The sequence below is a fragment of the Myiozetetes cayanensis genome, unplaced genomic scaffold (assembly GCF_022539395.1).
Source record: "Myiozetetes cayanensis isolate MyiCay16 unplaced genomic scaffold, myiCay2020 scf5-8, whole genome shotgun sequence".
Lineage (NCBI taxonomy): Eukaryota > Metazoa > Chordata > Aves > Passeriformes > Tyrannidae > Myiozetetes > Myiozetetes cayanensis.
In genome coordinates this window covers 112,748,510-112,769,861 of record NW_026087742.1, presented here as the reverse complement: position 1 = coordinate 112,769,861, position 21,352 = coordinate 112,748,510, and the positions used below count along the sequence as shown (strand labels likewise).

The 21,352-nt window shown below is 46.3% G+C and overlaps 1 protein-coding gene across 7 annotated transcripts in view; it reads right to left on the bottom strand.

The window, feature by feature from the left end:
- The window catches only part of PRDM15 (PR/SET domain 15), a 38,606-nt gene extending 18,084 nt beyond the window's left edge, over positions 1–20,522 (bottom strand). For 2 of the 7 annotated variants that reach the window (XM_050332776.1, XM_050332780.1), the window contains exons 1-9: positions 16,136–19,822; positions 12,811–12,904; positions 8,632–8,785; positions 7,589–7,841; positions 6,378–6,500; positions 3,968–4,066; positions 2,949–3,173; positions 1,798–1,933; positions 528–709 (exon numbers count right to left, since the gene is read on the bottom strand). In XM_050332776.1, coding sequence (XP_050188733.1) covers positions 528–709; positions 1,798–1,933; positions 2,949–3,173; positions 3,968–4,066; positions 6,378–6,500; positions 7,589–7,841; positions 8,632–8,785; positions 12,811–12,904; positions 16,136–16,172 — 1,303 coding nt within the window. In that variant the 5' untranslated portion in view covers positions 16,173–19,822. Of the gene's footprint in view, positions 1–527; positions 710–1,797; positions 1,934–2,948; positions 3,174–3,967; positions 4,067–6,377; positions 6,501–7,588; positions 7,842–8,631; positions 8,786–12,810; positions 12,905–16,135; positions 19,823–20,442 lie in introns of those variants that run through there. The other 5 variants (XM_050332778.1, XM_050332779.1, XM_050332782.1 and 2 more) reach the window with 5 other exon arrangements.
- Positions 20,523–21,352: the final 830 nt, after the last annotated feature.

Below are 21,352 nucleotides of genomic sequence, written 5' to 3'. Positions count from 1 at the left end.
GCAAACAGGCTACTGATGAAAAACAGTAATTCAGGAGACCCAAATTGTGGATTTTAACCATTTCCAACAATTTGGTTTAGCTTCCCCACCCTTTTTCGGTGATTATTTTTCACTGAGCCCTTAGAATAGGACACAGACCCCTGCAACTGCAGATCACAAGCTAAATGTCAGCTGACATTTACACAGCTATGTTACTCTTATGCTTGTGAGGGTGGGGTTGATATATATATGTAGACATTTTAAGGCAAGAATAGTTTTGGAATAAACAGTGCATCCTTGCCCTTGTTTAAAAGATGTACTCAATTCAAATTTTAAATACTCCAACTTTCAGCTGTTACTCTTCTCATGCTTTGGTCTGCATAACTAAAAGAGTTTCCTAGAGAGAGCTAAAAGAAATGAAAAAGGAAAACCAGCTCTCCTATAGCCACGTATCCCAGTACATAAAAGCAGCCCAGCTATTTTACTCAAAGGTGGAGGCCACAAGAGACAAAAACTGAATCCCCAAGTGAGGCAAAGAGCAAACCCACCATGAGAACGGATGTGCCTGCTGAGGTTGCTGCTGTTCTGGAAGATCTTACTGCAGATACTGCACTGATAGACCCGCTTGTGCTCCCCAAGCTGCTTTATCAGCTTCCGCCGTATCCTGTGTCTACTAGAGAGAATTAAACTTCTTTTGAGGGACATGGTGTTTTGGTGATGAGCAAACCTACTGGATCAGAGAAAAAGGCAGGGACTGAAAGGTATCCCAACAGGTTGCAAGAGAGTTCCACCAGCTGGCAGAAGCTGGAGGAGTGCTATGCTCAGCTCCTGGCAGGAGGGAGGGAGGGAGGGAGCCTGGATGGAGCTTCCTCAATGCCAAGGTGCCCCCCCCCACCCAGGCCACCCCCCCTTGGAAGCAGCAGATGCCAGAGTGTGTCTCATTCCAAATTATCGTCACCCAGCATGAACAAGGCAAAAAGCAGCAGCAGATTCTCTCTGCAGGCCCCCTCAGAGGAACAGCAAGGATCTGTTCTGCTCATCCTCTGAAAACACCAGCGCTGTTTCAGCTTGGAAACCTTGGCAGTTCCCAGGCAAAGGGCATTGCCAAGCAGCAGCACTGTGCTATCTCCCAGCACAACCACGCTCTGAAATGCATTTTTGATGGCTCTGTGTCTGCTAAGGACTTCAATATATACCATTACTAGCTAATTTTGAAAAATCGAGTGTTTTGTTGTTAAAAAAAAATAATTCAAGAGGCCAATTTTACCAAGACAAAAAGACACAAAAGAACCCAAATTAATCAAACGATACTTAAGAGTCTCCCTGAGGTTCTGTTATACCAAAGTTTTCCCCTCCCACTGCTCTAAATCTGAAGTATCATACAAAACCAACATGAAGTCATTCATGAGTTGACAAGCAAGACTGAATAATAATAATAATGGTTAGCAAATTGGTTTTTTTAGCAAAAATTTCTTTCCCTGTCTTATCACCAACATTCAGTGGGAGTAATATTTCACCTTGCAGCTGCAGGAGGCTTTTGGAATCACACTGAATAAAAGCAGCACTGCGATGGAAAATGAAATTCTCATTCATGTTCCAAAAATTCTACCACCAATGTCACACCATCTTCCAGTGCACAGGCCATGTTTGTGGCACTCAAAAGTCAGCTCTTGCAGCGGCAGCAGCACCAGCATCATCACACAGTTTTATGCTGATAAAAAAAGAGCGTCTGTGGGCCCAGAAGTCTAGCAAGAGCTGCTACATGCTACACAACCTTAATTAAACCCAAGAGGAAATACTGCATTCCAGAACACTTACTTTGTCACTGAACTGATGCTATTTGTGGTGCTAGGCATCTTTCCTAAAACCAAATCCATAATCCTCTCCTCTGCAGGTGGAGGCAGAGCTACCTCTTCTGCAGGGACCTCAGTTACAACGTCAGCCACGTGTCCCACTGCAAACACACCACAAAAATACAGTATTAATGTGGACAGCTAGAAATACAACCTCAAATGCAGAATTTGTAATAAGATGTGGCAATGGACAAGTTAATTGTCCACAAACATGTTCAAAGAGTCATAAAACAGCGTGGGTTGGAATGGACCCTTAAAAGTCAGCTAGTCCAACCCCCCTGCCATGGGCAGGAACATCTCTCACTAGACCAGGTTGCTCAGAGCCCTGCCCAAACTGCCCTTGAACGGGATGAGCATCCACCACCTCTCTGAGCAACCTGTGCCAGTGTTTTACCACCCTCATTGCAAAAAATTTCATCCTCATATTTAATCTAAACTGTCCTTCTTTTAGTTTAAAGCCATTCCGCCCTTGTCTTATCACACAGGCCCTGTTAAAAGGTCTGTTCCCATCTTTCTTACAGGACTCCTTTAGGCACTGGAAGGGGCTCTCAGGTCTCCCTGGAGCCTTCTCCTCTCCAGCCTGAACAACCCCAGGTCTTTCAGCCTGTCTTTACAGGGGAGGTCTTTGCAGGCTTCCTCTGGACCCAGTCCAACAGCTCCATGTCCTCTGGGTGCTGAGGACCCCAGAGCTGGATGCAACACCCCAGGAAGGGTCTCATGAGGGCAGAGCAGAGGGTCAGAACCACCTCCCTCGAGGGCAGCCCAGGACATGGCTGTTGTTTGAGCTGTCAGCACACTTTGCTGGCTCATGTCCAGCCTCTCACCCACCAGTCCTTCTCGGTTGGGCTGCTCTCAACCCCTTCATCCCCCAGCCTGTTCTGAGACCTCCATAGGAGAATGCAGGCAATCTAAATGTAGGTCCTGCAACATCCAGCACAGACAAGGCCCCTGGAGATAATTAACGAAGTCTGTTCATTGTCTGCTTTCCTGGTCTAACTAAAAACCTCCATCTTGTCTCTGTGCTACCTTTTAGGCCTTGCTGAGAAGGCATCAATACAGATCTGATGAGTGGATATACTGCTTAACATTTTCTCATTTTCTTAAGTTCTGTTTCACCTGCAGGATCTTTCTCTTCATCAATGACAAGAGGTGCTTCTGCTTTTGCTGTTTTGGCCTTTCTCCCCCTCCTGGCCTTTCTCCTGGAGTCTGTGCTGGCACTGGCTGCATCGCTGGGCACTGGCAGGTCCGTGGGGAGAGCCTCTGCTGCCTTCTCTGCCACAGCATCATTTGGGCTGGGTTGGGGGGCACCTTTGGCTTGTTCCAGGTGACTCAGCAAGTGCTCTGGGTGGATGGCAAAGAGTAAGAGAGTAAGGAGGAAAGAAACTGTCACGAAATATTCCATCAGATCCAGCTGAAACCCATCTACCAGGTCCATATCTCTCTTTCCAGAGACTCACTTCAAAATATTTCAAATGTAGTCCCAATACCTTCCTAAATAAAAGCATATCATTTATTAAACACTGACACAATTACAAGGACTGAATTTTTTAGGGGATTTGTTAGATATCACTGTTGTGATATCTAGAAAGGTTGTGCTTACTAATAACAGGTACATTTTTCCAAATGTCCAAGTTATTTAGGGGCCTAAGCCCCCTCTTCAAAAACAATTCATTGAATGGTCAGAGCTTCTAAATATTTTCTTTAAAAAACCTGCATAATATAGCTGCAAACAAAATGCAGGAAAAAAAAAAAGTATTTCATTACCTTTACTAAATATGTGACATAAATACCAGACAGAAAATATTCCAAAGCATAAGCTGGCATCACTGACCTTACATGCAGCTCCCCATCCTTGATTTTCCTGACAGTCACACGTCATCCTCTAGACAACAGTTTTATTTCTTCTAGATTCAACATTAAACTTGTTTTATGTTTAGACTTATCACCACAGACTTATCACTCAGATCCAAAATATCACTGTTTTACCTTCCCTGCTACCCTTTTTCTCAAAGAAACACAAAACCTAAAACCTTTATCTTACTCCATCGTGGATTGTCACAGCTCCACAGCTGTGGAAGAGCAGAATTCTGCTGTTGGTTCTCAGTAATCTCTCATGAATTTCTAGCACTTCTTACCTGTCAGCAGCTGAGGCTCTTGGAAAGCAAATGAACACACTTTACACGTCCACTGGATGGGCTTTGCTTCTGCTGTTCCACTGCCTTCTGGAGGGTTCACTAAATCACAGCAAGAAGAAATACTGAAAAGCCTTGGAAATGGGAAGGTGGTAAATCCCTGCAGCTTTGTTTATCTTGCAGTATCTCCCTGAGTATCACAGGTTACAAATTTAAGCGGCCCATGGGGGCAGCTGGGATCACTTCAGGATTTTCCAAACACGAGCACTTGGAAACACCAGAAGATACTAAATATGCCAGGAGAGAGTGCTCTTGTAAAGTCCTGAGGGTTCCTTTATCAGTTTCTAAAGAACTGTGTTTATAAAAGGCATCATATAATGCGATTTTTAGCACCTTTAAAACTGGAGTTACCATTGTTTTTTTGGGTCAGCTGAGGAGAGAAGCAGGAGAAGCCTCCTTGCTCTCTGTGAAGAGCACTGCAGAGTAAGAACATTTGGATTAATGGAAGCGTGGGTGAGGACAATGCAAATCTGGGTTTGAGCAGTTCCATTAATCAAATGTGCTATGAAACCACCATATTAATGTTTTAATTTAATGTTTTTTTCAAGCTCAGGACAGATGGCAAAAATAAAGAAGAAATTAGGGGGAAAATGGAACTGGAATGAAAAAGAAGAAAAGAGGAAAATGGTTACTCTTTTCAGAGTCCATTGTATTCTAGTCCTTGAATAATCTGTCTGAATTTGTCAAGAGGATCCAATAAATCTGGACCAATTCAGAGATTTTTTTTTGGCTCGCACAAAGCTGAATATTCCACAGTGTACAAGACTCCCTCAGAGAAGGAGGATGACACTGAAGTTTGGGTAAGTGAATGGCAGCACGGGGAATTCAAACTGTGCTTCAGTTTCTGCCACAGATTTCCTGGGTGATCATTAGCAGGTCAGTTCATCTCTCTCTGCCTGAGGACCCCATCTGCGATGGGACAGTAAAGTTCTTCCTACTTTTCAGTGTTGGCTCTTAAACCAAAATAACAGATTCTCTGAGGCAGAGGCTGTTCCCTGCTACAAGTTATGTTCAACATTCTGCACTACAAGGGTGTGATCTCATCCATGCTGTAACAAACAAACAAATAAACAAATAAATAAGAAATTACTAGACAATACAGCAACAGAAATTCCTTCTTCACAGGGGACGTAAAGAACTTCTTGAGAGACCTGTCCAGGAGGATAAAACCAGCAAACCTAAACCCCAAGATTCTGCCTAACTTAATTTTCCCTGACTCTGCACTTCCCTTCCCCCTCAGCTGCCTCAAGCAGTAAGCCCAGAAACCCTAGTTGTGCTCTGGTTTGTCAGGAAGAGTCAGGTCCTATTTAAGTTCCCACTTCCTCAGGCTTCCAGGGCGGCCACAGGGCAGCGTGGTTTACTTGGAGCCACAGATCTGTCAGCTGGCAACTGCTCTGTATGACTTGAGGCCAACAGTCAGAATCAAAAGGAGAATATTTTGGTTTGGAAGCACCATCGGTGGGAACACTTTAGGGTTCTCAAAATACAAACAGGCAGCGTTTTGTTCCTGTTGAAGCTGGACTTTCAGACAGCAGGATGAAGGATGTGGGAGGGGCTGTTCAAATTCTTCATGATTTACCCCCAGAAAAATCAGTAATGACAAGCTCAAAGGCAACTCCCCAGTCAACTTCCCATTTTAGCTGTGACAGTATCCAAGAGGAACAAATGGATCTTCTGATGAACTGCTTTGTACACATCTACAACAACTCTCCTCCTGGTTACTTTTAGTATTAATAAGCAAAATTTAGGAAAGAGACCTTTTAAAGAGCAGGTCACAGAATGGTTTTCTTTGATCCTGATCTCCACATTATGTACTCTGACTGTTCTATTTCCTCAGCCATATGTTCTTTCCCAACAGCATCTGTATTGCTTATGAGTTTATCTAAATTTGAGTTCCCATAATCCAGAACAATCTCAATAAACTTCTGGTATTATTGTAATTTGGGGATGGCCAGTATTTTTGTAATTTCCAAACTGTTCTTACATCTACTCAGAGTCTCATTTTTCCTTCTAGAACCTGATCATTTAAACTGTTACACTTTGCACAGAGAGTCTGAAGACTTTCTTTAGGATTGCCCCCACCCCAACACCAACCACCTCCAAAGTCAGGAGCAGTTCTGTTTTTCATAAAAATCACCTGCCTAGAGGTTTGACCTCTCTGTTTCTTTTTAACCTGCATAGGTATTTTAAGCACTGTGCCCATGAAAATTAAAAGAAAAACCCAGACTTTCAAATCCTCTCTAAATTAATATTTGCTGTAAGATATATAACTTTATATATACATATATATACAGACCTAACAGCTCTGTAGATCTGTTTTCTACCTCCTTAAAAACACTGTAATTTTGCCTACCTGCTGGATCAGCTGCTGATATACTGGATTTTTTCGTTTTTTTATGGGGTAAGACAGCAGAAGAAGTTTTTGAAGAGACCTTATTCGCCTCTTTATCAGATTCCATCGCTGCCAAGCACATATCTGTGAAGAGGAAAAAGAGTTCATCTTCTTTACTTTCCAGACCTTTTGATTCTCTTGCTCTGTGCTGAGAGCAGTAACCGTAGTCAAAAAAGTTTCACTCTGTAACAGGCCTGCAAATAACATTCCTCATGTCAAATTTTAACCAGGACATTCTTATACCTGAATCTCATGCAGTGTGCCTTTAATAGTTTGGAGTGTACAGTGAAAGTGCTGAACAGAGAGAGCAGGACATACTTAAACAATATTTTTAAATACCCATATCCATGCAATAATACATGAACAGGTTAAACTAAAGAGGAAAAAGACGAAACCTCTCAATACCAACCAAAAACACAATTCAGAAAAACCTGTTAACTGCAATAATTCAGCTGTAGCACTTGAGATTCTGCTTATGATCAAGATTCAACCATAAAGCTGAGGGCAATGGCCTCTCCCCCAAGCACTTGTCACCCCAAATTACACTCAGCATAAGCAGTAATACCGTTCAGGGAACACTCCCAACTCCAGAGCAATAGGAAAATGTGCCCTTGCAAACAAAGGGGCAGAGGAACAACAGACTTCTGGCAATTCCAAATCAGATTCTAAAAAATCTGCTGCCTTTCTTTCCAACGCACAAACAGTTCATGTGGATCCTCATTCTAGTGGGTCCCATGTCTTAAGATAAATGTAGTTTTTTCAGAACTGTGTAACAGTTTTGTGCAAAACCAAAACACTTTCACTGCAGCTGAAGAGGAATGGCTTCCTTAGAAAATCTGCACGTTTAGATTTCACTGATACTCGAGCTCCTTTGCCCTTCTACCCAGAAAAACAGAAATGCAACCACCAATTCTTTAGTTAGGAACTATTTATCCAGTTTGTTCCCTCTGAAGAGGCTCAGTCACCAACTAGGCCTTTTGTTTTCAAAAACTTGGCTGTACCACGGTGAAGCATCTGTGCTTTCTTCTCGCAGGGCACCCCTGTATGCAGGTTAGCCTGACTCAGGGGGCAGAGCCTACTGGATAAACAGCCCTGTCAACTACAACAGCAAGGGACTGCCAGTCCCTGTCAGCACCGGGCCCTTAGGAAGGAAGAAAGGCCCCCACACATACCATTGGCAACACTAGGGACCTGCTTCAGCATTGGCTTTTCCATTTTTTTGGCGTAAAAAGCTGCATACCACACTCGCAGCTCAGTCCCTGGTGGGATGTCCTGGCAGGTGGTGAAGTAAATGTCGTTGTCCTGCTGGAAGGCAGTTAAGTTTTGATGCTCGTACTCGGTGGCCGGCCGCACCATCATCATCCAGTTGCAATCGTCCTCGTTTGTGGTGTCAAAATACACCAGGGGCCCATCCTTCTGGAACACCTACCAAGGAAAACGTGCACGTAATAAACCCCCCGACAAATAACACACAAAGTTAAGGAAGATTTTAATTTCCTGGTTTTGCAGCGGCTTCTTTTCAGCCCACGCCAGGGACAAGGCAAGCCTCAACTCCTGCAGTCAGGGGTGTTCCATTTATCAGTCACACCTTCAGATGGGTAAGTCTGAGACAGACTACCAGGGGCAGGATGGGAACAAACTGACTTCCTATCCTAAGAATTCTTGCTACAGCCACCACCAGTTTCTCAAAAAATGGCTGGAAACAGGAGGATGGAGCGAAACACGCTGTGAAACACCCATCAGCTCGAGTTACATTCCCAAGTCTTCATTTCTGACTTAGATATTAGTGAAAACTAAGACTGAATTCCATTTTTAGTGTGGTATTTTTCCTGCCAAGACTCGTCAAGAGAGGAATAAAACAAATGCAAGGCAGAAAAAAACCCAAACTTATTTTGCTAAACAATCAAATTGAAGAGACTCATTAACTGCCATAGTTGTTGTCCCTCTTGTATCATCACATGCAGAAGGTGAAAGACAGCCAGTTTTCCTGACAGTATCTCTTATAACACTTCAAACACAGAATGAGCCACTAGTTTGGTTCTTCTGTACCTTGCCCAGAGAATGGTTCTTTAACTCATCCATTACAGAGCAGACCTAAAAGATGTTCCAAATAATCCCCCTACATACACTTTTTTCCATAGTTTTAGATGGCATCAAGTCCTCACAGGCAAAACTGAGGGTTTGTTCTTGCTTTGAGACCTGTGCTGTGTCTCACCTTCAGGGGAAAATCCGTTTCTTTTTCCAGCTTGAGAACTCTCTTGCATTCAAATGGGCCAAACTGGGTGCGTTTCACCAGCTGGGTCAGAGCAAACACTCCTTCAGTCCCATCTTCCAGTTGTCTTATCTCCAAATTAGGAGGCAGAGATGATCTAAACATTGAAGAGAGAATTAAGAAAAAAAAATAGTTACACATGGGACAACACTGCAGGAACCCAGGAAAGAAAGAAGTCAACGTGTATTTCTCCAGTCCCTGGTGACAGCAAAGTTTTCTGATCAACACACCCTAAACTCTGGGAAGATTTATAAATAGAGGAGAACAACTACCAGCAGTGGAGGAGGGACAAATCAGTGATTACCTGAGAAAGCCCAGTCCATGTAAGCCCAGGAACCTACCTGGACTGGCTGCACCTGAGAATCCCAGCAAAGTAGTCCAATACCATACTGAGACTACACTCAATTGTCTTGGGAAGATCATGGGCATCAGAGGAGGTTTCTGATGACTCCCCCTCTACTCTGCCCTCATGAGACCCCACCTGCAGTGCTGCATCCATCAGGAAAGATGTGGACCTGCTGGAGTGGGTCCAGAGGAGGCCACAAGGATGATCTGCTGTAGGAAAGGCTGAGAGAGCTGGGGTTGTTCAGCCTGGAGAAGAGAAGGCTCCAGGGAGATCTCACTGTGGCCTTTCAGTGGGCTTATGAAAAAGAGAGAGAGTCACTTTTTGCACAGGTGGATAGTGACAGGACAAGGGGCAATGGTTTTAAACTAAATGAGGAGAGATTTAGATTAGATATTAGGAAGAAATTCTTTACTTCAAGAGAAGTGAGGCATTGGAATGGCTGTCCAGAGAACCTGTGGATTCCCCATCCCTGGAGGTGTTCAAGGACAGGTTGGATGGGGCTTGGAGAAACCTGGTCTAGTGAATGGCATCCCTGCCCATGGTAAGGGAACTGGATGATCTTTAAAGCCACTTCCAACCCAAACCATTCTATGATGATGACTGAAGGAAGACAAATGTTACACCCATCTTCAAAAAAGAATTATATTCCAAAGGGAACTACAGGCTGATTGGCCTCACTTCAGCCCCTGGGAAAATCATGGAACAAGACCTTCTGGGAGGCATTTATGGTCACATGAGGAGAAGGTGACCGAAAAGAGTCCCCATGGATTGAATAAGGGCAACTCATACCTGACAAACTGTTTGTTTTCCAGGATAAAACGCTCTGTGGACGAGGGAAAAGCAATAGATGCCATTTCCCTTCAACTTAAGGGAGATTACTTTTTTTAGGCCTTCAACAATTCTCTCTGTATCCCAGCTGGAATGTTATGGTCTTGGATGGGTACACAACTACTAGAGGAAATAATTCATTGGGTGGTCAGGCTTAGAGGGTCATGATCAGTGGTTCTTTACCTGGAGGCCACAACAACTGGGGCACCACCACAGAGAGCTGTGCTGGGAACCTGTACTGTTAAACAATCCTTAACAACCTAGAAGGGACAAGGGAGTGCACTTTCACAGTCCATACACGTGAGGGCAGGACTATCCAGAGGAACCTGGGTAGCCTGGATACACTGCCATGAACCATGTAAAATTCCAGGGACAAATGCAAAATCCTGCACCTGGGAAGGAAGAACCTCAGCCAGCGCCATCACCAGGGAGAAAGACTCTGGATGGGGTGGTGGGCAGCAAGGTGGACATGAGGTTGTGTCCCAGCAGCAAAGGGGGCCAAACACAGCCTGGATGATTTGGAGGAGCAACCTACAGATTGAGGGAAGCGACTGTTCCCCTCTGCTCTGCGCTCAGGGGATCCTAATGATTTACTGCCTCCTTTTTCAGGCTCCCAGTACAGGAAAAACATCAAAAATGGGCATATGGCAAGAGTAGAAGGGACAAAAAAAATGCATAAAAATGAAACAAATTAGTGGTTCAGCATGGATGTTAGAAGTTCTGACTGGAATATCCTGAGGCCTCTTCCCAAATGAATTATCCTATAGGTCTTCGGTTATGATCATGCTTACTTTAAAAAATAAACTATATCCCTCCCCAAATTAACACTTTATAGACTTATGCAGATCAAAGCCCTTAAGATGAAAGCCCTGGAAGTTTACCATCTGCCTCGTAGATCCCTGATTACAAACACTGACACATTGATTACAAGTGTTTCTGTGCCAATAAAAATTATTACTACATAGAATACACAGAGAACATCTTCCCCCCAAAAAATCATATGACTGGAACCACCATATTGCCTTTACAGACCCCAACTGCAACTCTGTTTTTTCAGGTCTAACAGATGAAAAGCTCAAAATAATCAGACAGGCTACAGACTACAAAAGTTGACACTGGCAGAACTGCTTCAGTGTCTGGATGAAGAGAAATACAAAAAGAAATCATAGTGATAAGCAAATTAACTGAAAAAAAAAATGTTTTCGGTTTTAAACATAGAATAAGCAATGTTAGAGACAGTGAAGTTCCTTTATAATCTTTATGGTTTATTCATTTTATCTCTTCATTAGGACAGAGGAAACAACAATTGTGGTTAAACAACTAGACTGTTTTTTAAGAGAGTCATATCCACTTTGTGGTTAAACTTGCCCTCAACCTCAGACAACTCTCTCAGCTGCTGTTCCCAGATGTAAAACAAAGGCTGCCCATACGTTTTTATTTTCCTTTTCTTATCTTACCTGATTTCAGCTGTAAACTCTTCAGGAAAATAAATACATTTTTTCTGTCATACAGGCAGTTTTTTAATTCTCCTCTCAAATCTACTGTCCAGCAGCCCAAACTTCCACTAAGGAAAAGCTGGCATTTGAATGTCAAAAAGAAAACACTGAAAACCAGTGCAAGCACAATGTTTGCAAACGTTCACAGTTGGAAATTCTGGACACTACAGTAATTTTCCACCGTACAAATAAGTAAAAGCATTAAAATGCAGGGAAAAAGAAAACAGATAAAAGGTAAGAAATAACAGTTTAACTTGTCACTCCATCTGTGTAGTGCAGGCTGGAGACTTACTGCACTGCCCAGATTCTGTGTACAAGAAAAGCACCTCCGTCCCCAGTTTCTGTCGTTCCTATTTTGAAATTACCCCCCAGAACAAAGCACCTCTAGTGTCAGGGCTGTGAACCATTAACATCTGCTGCAGGACATCGTCCATGGCAGGCTTTTCCAGGCACAGGAAGGTGTTGCCTGGCAGGTGCTGCAGGGCAGTTCCTCTTCTGGGAAGGCCCAGAAAGCCAGTGACAGCTCCTGCACTGGTGCTGCCAGTGCACAGGGTGGGACACCAGGAGCATCCTGCCCCACATGGCACATCCAGTATTTGTTATAAAATGATCCTGGGAATACACACTACGGCCTACATAGCCAGCAGGTGCCAGACTTGCTGCCCACGTGCCCATGTTTTCTGCCTGTGACTCCCCCAGGAAGAAACACAGAAGCCTTGAGCACATTATATAATCCATTTGAACTCCATCTGAACTCTCTTCCCTTTTTGGATTTGCACTACATCTTCACAATAGCTGGTTCCTTTCCTGAGCCTTACATTTTGCATCCTAATATGAATTTTGCTGACAACGCCTGATTGTCTTTCTCTGTAAAAATCACTACTCAGTGTTGTTTGCTCCCCACTAGATTTAGTCTATTTGTTTCTTTTGGCAAACATGAGCGTTTCTGCTGTGCTGTCACAGATTTTCTGACAGAACTATTACCCCTAATCATTCCTAAAGACCCACAATAATGAGAACAACTTGTTTTGCTTCTAAGTGGAGGAATGACGGAGTTCAGACCAAGCAGGAGGATACAGCATGAATGAGAAATCCTCACACACTTCTCAGAAACTAATACAGTGCATCTGAGGAGGGGAAAAAGTGGCAGGTACTCAACCAAGACAGAAGTCATCACCCCATCTGGCACCACCTGACTTTTTGCCAGAAACCTCTGCGGAGAAACCAAATCCTGATGAGCGGCAAGTTATTTTTTTGGCTTCAGTTCAGTACAGCACTCAAGTGTGTGCATCAATTTTTCTATTTAATCAAGGCCATGTGCTTTCCATAAATTTCTGCAGCCCGCTGGGACTTCTCTTTCCAGCTGTCAGCGACATCCATTAGACGTCAGATATGTTTTAAAGGACGGACAGGGGTGTTGGGTTGGGCAGGACTAACTCAAACACTCCTTACCTTGCCCTGCTCAAGACAAAGGAGTCTTTGACTGTCACCACTGGGCCCAGCTCAGGACACTCTGAATCATGGTACTGCCCACAGTCCTCACACCCTGCAAGGAAGCAGAGAGAAAAGGTTGATAAGACACTTTAGTGAGGCAGCTGCCTCCTTCTTCCAAGCCAAACCTGGCACCAGGCAAAATACATACATAGAGAGGCAGATGTTTATTTATATTGCTTAAAAGAACATGAATAATTGAACATCACCGAGTTGATAGCTGGCACCTGTATAGGTGAGATAACACACACTGTGATCAGTGCTATCAGAAGACAATTGTTTAAATCCTCTCTCAGAGGGAAAATAATTGCCTTATATCCACAGTAAATATTCTGCTTAAAGATGGCATTATTCTTCAGATAAAGTGCTGTAACACGTAGCAGATAAAGAAAATCACATTACTACCTTCCCCACAACCTGGTTTTTCAGAAAAAGCCTGGCTAATGTGGTGTTTTCAGTGACAGGAGGCATAAATCAGTACCAGAACTGGCACAGACCTCAGCACAAGCATGTTTTGGGAGCCCAGCTCTGCCCAGAGCTATGCCTGGTCCACACACACTTCTCACCCACAGAGCAGGGAGACAGACCTCCAAGATACCTCCTGGTGCCTTTCCAGACAAGTCATCTGGCTGCACAATACACTTAGTTCACTGTCAGTTTACCTAAATTAACTTTTAGTTTAAGTGGCTGTAAATTACCCAGAACTGAGTGGTTCCTAAGGAACCATTTTCAGACCAGGATAATTTGAGGCTTTCTAAAATAAGCTAACTTAACAGGATTCCAAATGCATATACATTGCTTCACTGTGAAAAAATAGCTGCCAAACTGCCCTGCCTGGTCAGCTGCTGACACAGCTTCAGAGGAGATCATCACACAGGGGTTATATTCCTGCAGTGCCATTTCCATCTGAGCTCCACACTTACAAGGGCAAGTCAGGTAACCCCAGGAAGGATGCAAAGAAGAGGATCACTACACCTTGTTTGGGAAGAGACAGGACAAAAGCCGTGTCATTCCAAGATATGTCCCCTCTGGTAAAGCCACTCTGAGCTCCTAACTGGAAAATTCTCCCCCCAGGTATTTGTCCCAGTGAATAAAAGGACTTCTTCTAAAACAAGGGATCCCAAACTGCAGAACATAGCTCCACACTGTTTCTTCTTCTGGCAACAAAAACAGCTTAGCAGTGAAAATTCACATAGATTTGACAAACAGCAGTACTGACTGATGCAACCCCCAAGCCTGGCTGCTGCCTCCTGTTTGTGCTGCCTGCTGGTGAACCAGGGAATGAGACAACCAGCTCTTCCCATCACTTTATTTTTCAGCTGAATTCATTTCCCAGTCTGGCTGGCTGTACAGCACCAGACAGTTGTGTCAGAGGAAAGGATCCGTGGGGAAGTGCCATCCACACAGCACCAGCATCTAAACTCAGCCTACAGCTGTCCTGTTTACTGTCCCACCATCCCCACTCCTTTGGGTGAGCCTGTAGCTCACACTGCGCTTAATATTCCCGAAATAACCCGGGCTAAATGCAGATTTCCCAAAGCAGAGAGGAGCCACAGAGGAATGTGTAAACCAGACTGCTGAAAAGAACTGGATTATCACCCACAAAGGGCTGTCACAACCAACCAGGACAGGAAGGAATAGCCAGAGCAGCAGCTTCTCACACAGGCTTTGCTGTCAAAGGGAACTTTGTGTTTTTCTTATCTCCTGATTGCATCAAGGCACTCCTCACTCCTGCAAAGACAAGCCACTGTACGGGTTCAGACAGCACTGTCCACAACTACATGCAGGAATAAACCACACATTCCTCTCACTCCTTTGCAGAGGAATGACCAAATCCAGGGAAAATGACACTGGCATTGTGTGGCATGTCTCAATATCCAAGGCATACCTTACAGCAGCCATTGCCCTTACTATATGTGACCCTTTCAAGAGATTACAGACACAGGAGAACCACAAAAATTAGCATGGGAATAAGCACAAAATACCTCCGGGGGAACTGTATTCACAGACTTCTATAAAAAAATATTCCAAAACTCTCTTGTCTATGAAATATGTACTCAAGGTTGTTAGTTCTGGGAGTGCACAGTATCACTGGTAACAACTCTGCTTTTTCAGAACATAAGCAGTCTCCACATCCCATGGGAAAAACCAATTACGGAGAGCACAAGAAAACTCGAGACATTCAAAGACCACAGACTTCACTGGAAAGAGGAAAATCGTGTGTGTGACACCTTCTATCTGTGCAATTAAGGAATGGCATCACATCTCCATTCTTGTTGCTATCCACCAGGATCTTTTAATGAAGGGGAAGACAAGGTAACTTCACTACTGGTACCTGCAACTCAGTAAAAATGCCAACAGTCAACACTGTTTTTGAAGGAATCTGCGGTGGAGGGAAAAGTGGAACTTTCTGATACAGTTGCCATAAGGTTAAAGTGCACCTGTGGAGCCATCAGGGGTAAAATGCCACGGATCCAAAACCCAAGGACACATTCTGGTCTGCCCTGATTGCATCCACGATATCAGGGCCCTCTCTGCTCACACAAGCAGGTGAGTGGACTCTGCATCTCTTGTTTCCACGGTGACACCAGACCCTGCACGTCCAGGCTGGTGACAAAGGCGAGGCTGCAGGGCTAATGTGCCACTGGGAAACAAGCTGCTTGACAAGCTCCACCGAGGATGGGGCACTGCCCACCACACTCCCTGGCACACCACTGCTGCAGCCTTCCCTCAGGCATCACGATCCCACAATCCCAGATCCCAGGCCACAGAGCCCAGCCTGGCACACAGGGTGACACAGAGGGCAGAAACACGAAGCACAGGCAGTGAATGCTGCGAGTGAGACTTGTCACAGCAGTTGATGCATCTCAAACCGGGCTTGCTCTGAAAGAATAATGAGCCTGCCTGCCCCTCCCGTGGAGGTGCAGATCTTCAGGTCGGGCCAGAGGTCAGAGCTCCCCACAGACACCTCTGGTTGCTAAAGCTGGCTGGATAAACAAAGGCTTACACTGGTGTTAAGGCCTTCAATCTCACTTACTCCAGCCATGAAAAAGCTGTTCTGCTCACTCACATTCTGAGGTTTCCTTGTGTGTTTGCCAACAGCATCAGAATGTGTACGCTTAAATTACACACCCTCCTCTCTATTCCTCCATAAGCTGTTTGAGCTTCCTTTAATAAAATATTTTTCTAAATATAAAATCTTAAGTCTGTTTTAGCCTTTAATTTCAAACACTCTGAGTAGACAAGCCACACAATGTGAGAGTCAGATCTTTTTCCTGATACTTACAAATAAACATAATCTCATCACTGCCATCTTCAGCCATTTTTTAAACCTGCCAAAATACAAAAGATGAAGTTAGTTCTGAATGACTTTTACTTTCCATATTATGTAAACATCCCTTTGTGAAGGCCCAGAGCACATCCAAACACATTAATGTCCCTGCAGGAGTATCAATGGAAAGTTAAAGAAATTAAAGTTGTTAAAACCCCCAGTGACTGCAGAAACAAGGCCCAGTGCAACATTCTACTGAACAGTAGCTTAAAAAATTATCTCTGAAAGGCAGATTACTTATTTAATAAACACAATAATCCCAAGAACCTAAAAACTAGAGGTAAAGTCACAGATTTTTTCTAAAGGCTGAGGTATATTGTGGTAATGAGTATCAGAAAACCTGGGAAAACAAATCTCATCTCTGTCACTGCCTTCCATGAAATGGTAACTCACCAATTTGCTTTCACAATTAAATAAGGATGATCTACATTCACTTCATTTTTGTCAGCCTGTATTAAGGACTTGCATGAACACTATCTATTGCTCCTCAATGACTAAATTATGGCAAAAAGTCTGATGATTTATGGCTAAGATCACAACAGCAGATAGCTCTCCCTTTTCTAACCATGAAAAGGCTCTCCTCTTCAAATAAGCAATTTTCCCAATAACCCAGTGAGGGGCAAAGCAACACAAAGATCATGACCCAAGTCTGAGAGAGATCAGGCTGCAGAAACAGAAAGTATATTGGTCAAGAAGAGAATGGGAAGGAGAAAGAGAGAGCCTGCGAGAGGGAGGAGCACAAGAGGAGAGGAAACACGACACACCAAACTAGCAGAGCCCTGTTTGAAAATAGATAAAGCATTTGCTACTACTGCAACAAAAGCCAAGCCAAAGATATGCACAAGAACAGTCATTACTCAGGATCAGGGCACGAGCAGGACCCTCCATTAGGAGTTTCCTCTTGAAGACTGATGCTCCATGTGCTCTGCCTGCCTGGGCTGTGGAAATCTGCCTCAGGCTGGAGCCCAGAGCAGCAGCTACTTCTGCACAGGTACTTCTCAGCACAAGTCCCACACAATCCCTTTCACTGCTTCAGGAGGGATTCCACACTTGTGCCAAGTCTGCTGCTAAAGCCTGGGAGCAACATCTGATTCCAGCTGCACCCACACCCTGCTCCACCTTCAGCCTCCACCAGAAGCATCAAACAGGTTCCTTCACCAATAAACAATCCATAAACAACTCCCAGTTGGCAAAGGGCTCCATCCCCACACAGATAGGCACTGGGTGGAAAGCCACTCCAGCTCTTGGTCACTGCAGGAGGGATCCCATTACTCAGCTACCTGGGCAACAGCCTAAGGGGAATTTTGGAAATTTGGAGTATGGGCAGCCTGACTTTCCCACACTGTCTGTCCCAAGCTCTGCCCTGTCCAACTCCACCTGCCAACAGCAGGATCCCTCCTAACATCCTCTGCCCTGGGAAGGGGCCAGCACTGCCTATCTGTGGCACAAGCTGGGCCTTTTTTGGCTACAGCTTTTGGGGACTAAACTTATATAACATAACAAACATTTATACAAAGCCCAGTGCTGAGCATATCAGCAAATTCAGGAAATTTCCCCAAAAGCTCTTACCCTGAAAGCACAGCAAACAATGCAACAGGTATTTAGGGAAATCCAAAGTACAACGGTTCAAAAGCAGCCACAGAAAGTGCATTGTAAGCTGATGTAAAAAATGGGTTTGCTTTGCTTTTTAACCAAGACTTTATGCGGATGCTTTGCACTGTTTCAAGAGGTGTACAGAGGTGTACTATTTTTAGATAGCTGATGTCCTGACAAGACTTTAATCCTAAATATGGCTGAATTAACAAATAGTGTCCTCGGTCAATGGTTCAGGGATGCAGTGCAGCCACACCAGCAATGCTGCTGTGTAACCTGCTCAGCAAAGGCATTCCCCTTCCAAGATGTTCCTGTGTCGCATCCTTGACAAACAGCAGATTGAGGACATGTGTTTTTACAGGAGCAGCAACATCAGTCTTGTTCCAGGGCCCGTCGGATGAGAATAGCAACAAAGGGGCGGAGAAATCGCAGTAGCATCAATGTTGTTCAAGGTGATGGGGAGAAAGCGTGAAGGTCCCTCAGAGGTCCCTCACGCAGTGGGTAAGGACACCACACCTCAGTTACCACTTGCATTAGCACAGTTTTCATCTCTGCAGCAAAGATCTTTGTTTTGCACGTCGCAGGATTTCTGATCCCTCACCCACCACTCCCGCGCCCGGCACGACGACCCGCTGTGCTCTGAAATAAACACCATTTATCTGCTTCAAAATTCTGCTTTACAGACTCACACTCCTCACCCATAGGCTTCAAAACTCCTCCCGAATCTCACATGTATTTCCCCAGGAGTTTTTGAGATAAACGACACCGTGCCACCCGCTGCAGCTGGTAAACAGAGTCACGTTGTTCCACGTGGGCTCACATGATGGCACTGAAGACAGGCGTCAGAACTTTTTTACCCTCTTCCTGCTGTTGCTCTGGGTCATGTCTGATTTTTTTTTTTTTCTTTTCAAGCACTTGTACCAGAAAAATACTCAATTAAGTCACTCATCCCACTGCTCGTAATGCTGCTCTTGCCTTGCAGAGATAATCAAAGCTTCTTGGAATTCCAAGTATTTTTTATATGAAACAGAGAGCGATCATTAGCGGTGAATAATCAGGTGAAAAGCTACACAGAAGAAGCAAGACCAGGTACAAGGTCTAATTCTGATGACAGTAAAAGAGCAGAAAACCACTTTTGTTTTGGATTGTATAATTAAATGAGTGACTTCGTGCCTGAGAATAGAGCACACAGCTATACACAAAAATTCCAGCTTCCACACAGGCCTCCAAACATATCTGGAACTTGAGGGAACCCAAATGAAGACGCTGCAGCATCACAGGTACCTGCTTGCAGAGCACGACATGGGAGTTACCGTAAGGGGACCACTCATGCCATTAAGGATCCAAAAATATAAGAACTGATGTAAAAACACACTCTCCCCTAATAAATTGCTGAAGGAAGAAATCAGGCTCCAGTGGTAAGCTGAGTAATTCCGATCTTGCAAATGGATTTAAAAAAAAAAAATAAGCAAGAGTAACTTAAAAAATTAAATCCAGTGCCTAAGAATCGGTGTTTGAACTTAATGACCAACCACGTAAAATTAAAGCTTCCCTTTCTTCAGTTTTCCGTAGGTTTAGAATGGGCTTCTAGTAAAGTGTGAATAAACAACTTGAAAGCACAAGTGGGTGGGTGCTGCAGATGCACGTGTGCGCGAACCCATTTAAAAAAGCAGTTTTCCTCATGAGGCAGTCAAACTTAATTCATGCCACTGCTCAAAGTAATCGCGGCACATCTGGCAAAAACTACAGAGAGGCCTTGTATTCCCCCCCCCCAAAATTACGGCCATTCTCTCAGTTCTTACGGAGGAGCAGGGGGTGATCCCTGCATCAGTCGGGGTTGGGGGCACGGAGTAACACACCGGCTGGGAGTCGGCGCCACCTGCCCTTCCCAGCGCTCCCCATCACCGTGTGCACGAAGTACACGCAAAGTTTAATGGAAACGAGCGTACTGCAGAAAATTCACGTGTGCCGAGCGCCGCAGCCCGCGGCTTTCCCTCCCTTTTGTCTCCTAAGGCTCCCGCCGCCGCCACCTTCTCCCGCCGGGGCAGGATCAGCATCCCTACACCTGCCTCCTCCTCTTCTTCCCCGCTTCCCTTTGGATCACACATGGAATTCCTCCCCCCCCCCCCCCGCCGGCACCCCCTCAATCCATTCCCGAGCCCCCGCGGCCAAGCCGAGGCGCTTCCCCGCGCCCAGCCCCGCATCCCCGCGGCCCCGAAGGGTCCCCTTCCCTGCGCGGGCCGATCCCCGCGGACACCCCACCCACCCCGCCCCGCCGGCCCCGCCGGTGCCGCGCCGCCTCCACCCCTCCCGGAGCCCGCCCGGGGCCGCGATCCGGGAGCGGCTCCGCCGGGTTTTGCCTCGGACCCGCCTCGCCCCCTTCGCTACCGCCCTCCCGGCCGCTGTAACAAAGAACAGGCGGCCTGGAGGAGGCGGCGGCGGCGGAGGAGGACGAGGACGAGGAGGAGGAGGCGGCGGGGCCGCAGCCCGCCGCCCCGGGAGCGGCTTCGGAGCCGCCGCCGCGCCGCCCCGGCCCCGCCGCTCGGCGCGGCTCGGGGGCGGCGGGAGGGGCCGCGGCGGGGCCGGGCGAGGGGGTGGTCCCGGCCGGGGGGAGCCCCGTGGGAGGGCGCGGGGTGCGGGCGGGAGGAGCGCGGGGGGACCGGCGTTACCTGCCCCGGGAATGGCCAGAGCCCGGATCGGATCCGCGCTCCGGGTTCCGATCCGCTCCGGAAACCACGCGCCAGCGGAAGGCGGCGGGGCCGCGGCGCGGAGCAGGGCGGGAAGTGTAGTGCGGGGGGCGGCGGCGCTGTCGCCGTCCCTATCCCTGCCCTTATCCCTATCCCTGCCCTTATCCCTATCCCTGCCCTTATCCCTGTCCGTGCCCATGCCCCTCCACCCGCCCTGGCTCGGGGTGCCTCCTCTCCGCCACCCGCAGCCCTTCCCGCTGGATGAGCGCACCCGAGACCCCGCAGCCCTGCCCCGGGAGGCTCCCCGGGCTCCGCTGAGCGCGGCACAGCACCCGTTTTGCACCGGCTGGGTGTCTCTTCTATCCCCCGGGCGCCGCTGGATGGAGGCGTCCCGGAGCGTTCGAACGGGATCACGGAACCAGTCGCAGGTTGGAAAAGGCCTCTGAAGTCATCGGGTCCAGCCTGTGACCCAACGCCACCGTGGTCAGCTGGACCAGGGCACTGAGTAACATGTCCAGCCTCTCCAGGGATGGGGACTCCACCACCTCCCTGGGCAGTTCATTCCAATGTCTGATCACCCTTTATGTGAAGAAATTCTTCCTGATGTCCAACCTAAACCTCCCCTGGTGCAGTTTAAGACTATTTCTTTTCATTCTGTTGCTGGTTGCTTGTGAGAAGAGCCCGACCTCCACCTGGCTTCAACGTCCTGTCTGGAAGTTGTAGAGAGCAAGAAGGTCCCCCTGAGCCTCCTTTTCTCCAGGCTAAACACCCCCAGCTCCTTCAGCCACTCCTCACCAGGCTGGTGCTCCAGACCCTTCACCGGCTTCATTGCCCTTCTCTGGACGTGCCTTGTGTTTCCAAAGCCAAGCCCTGGCCATGTACCTGAGCACCT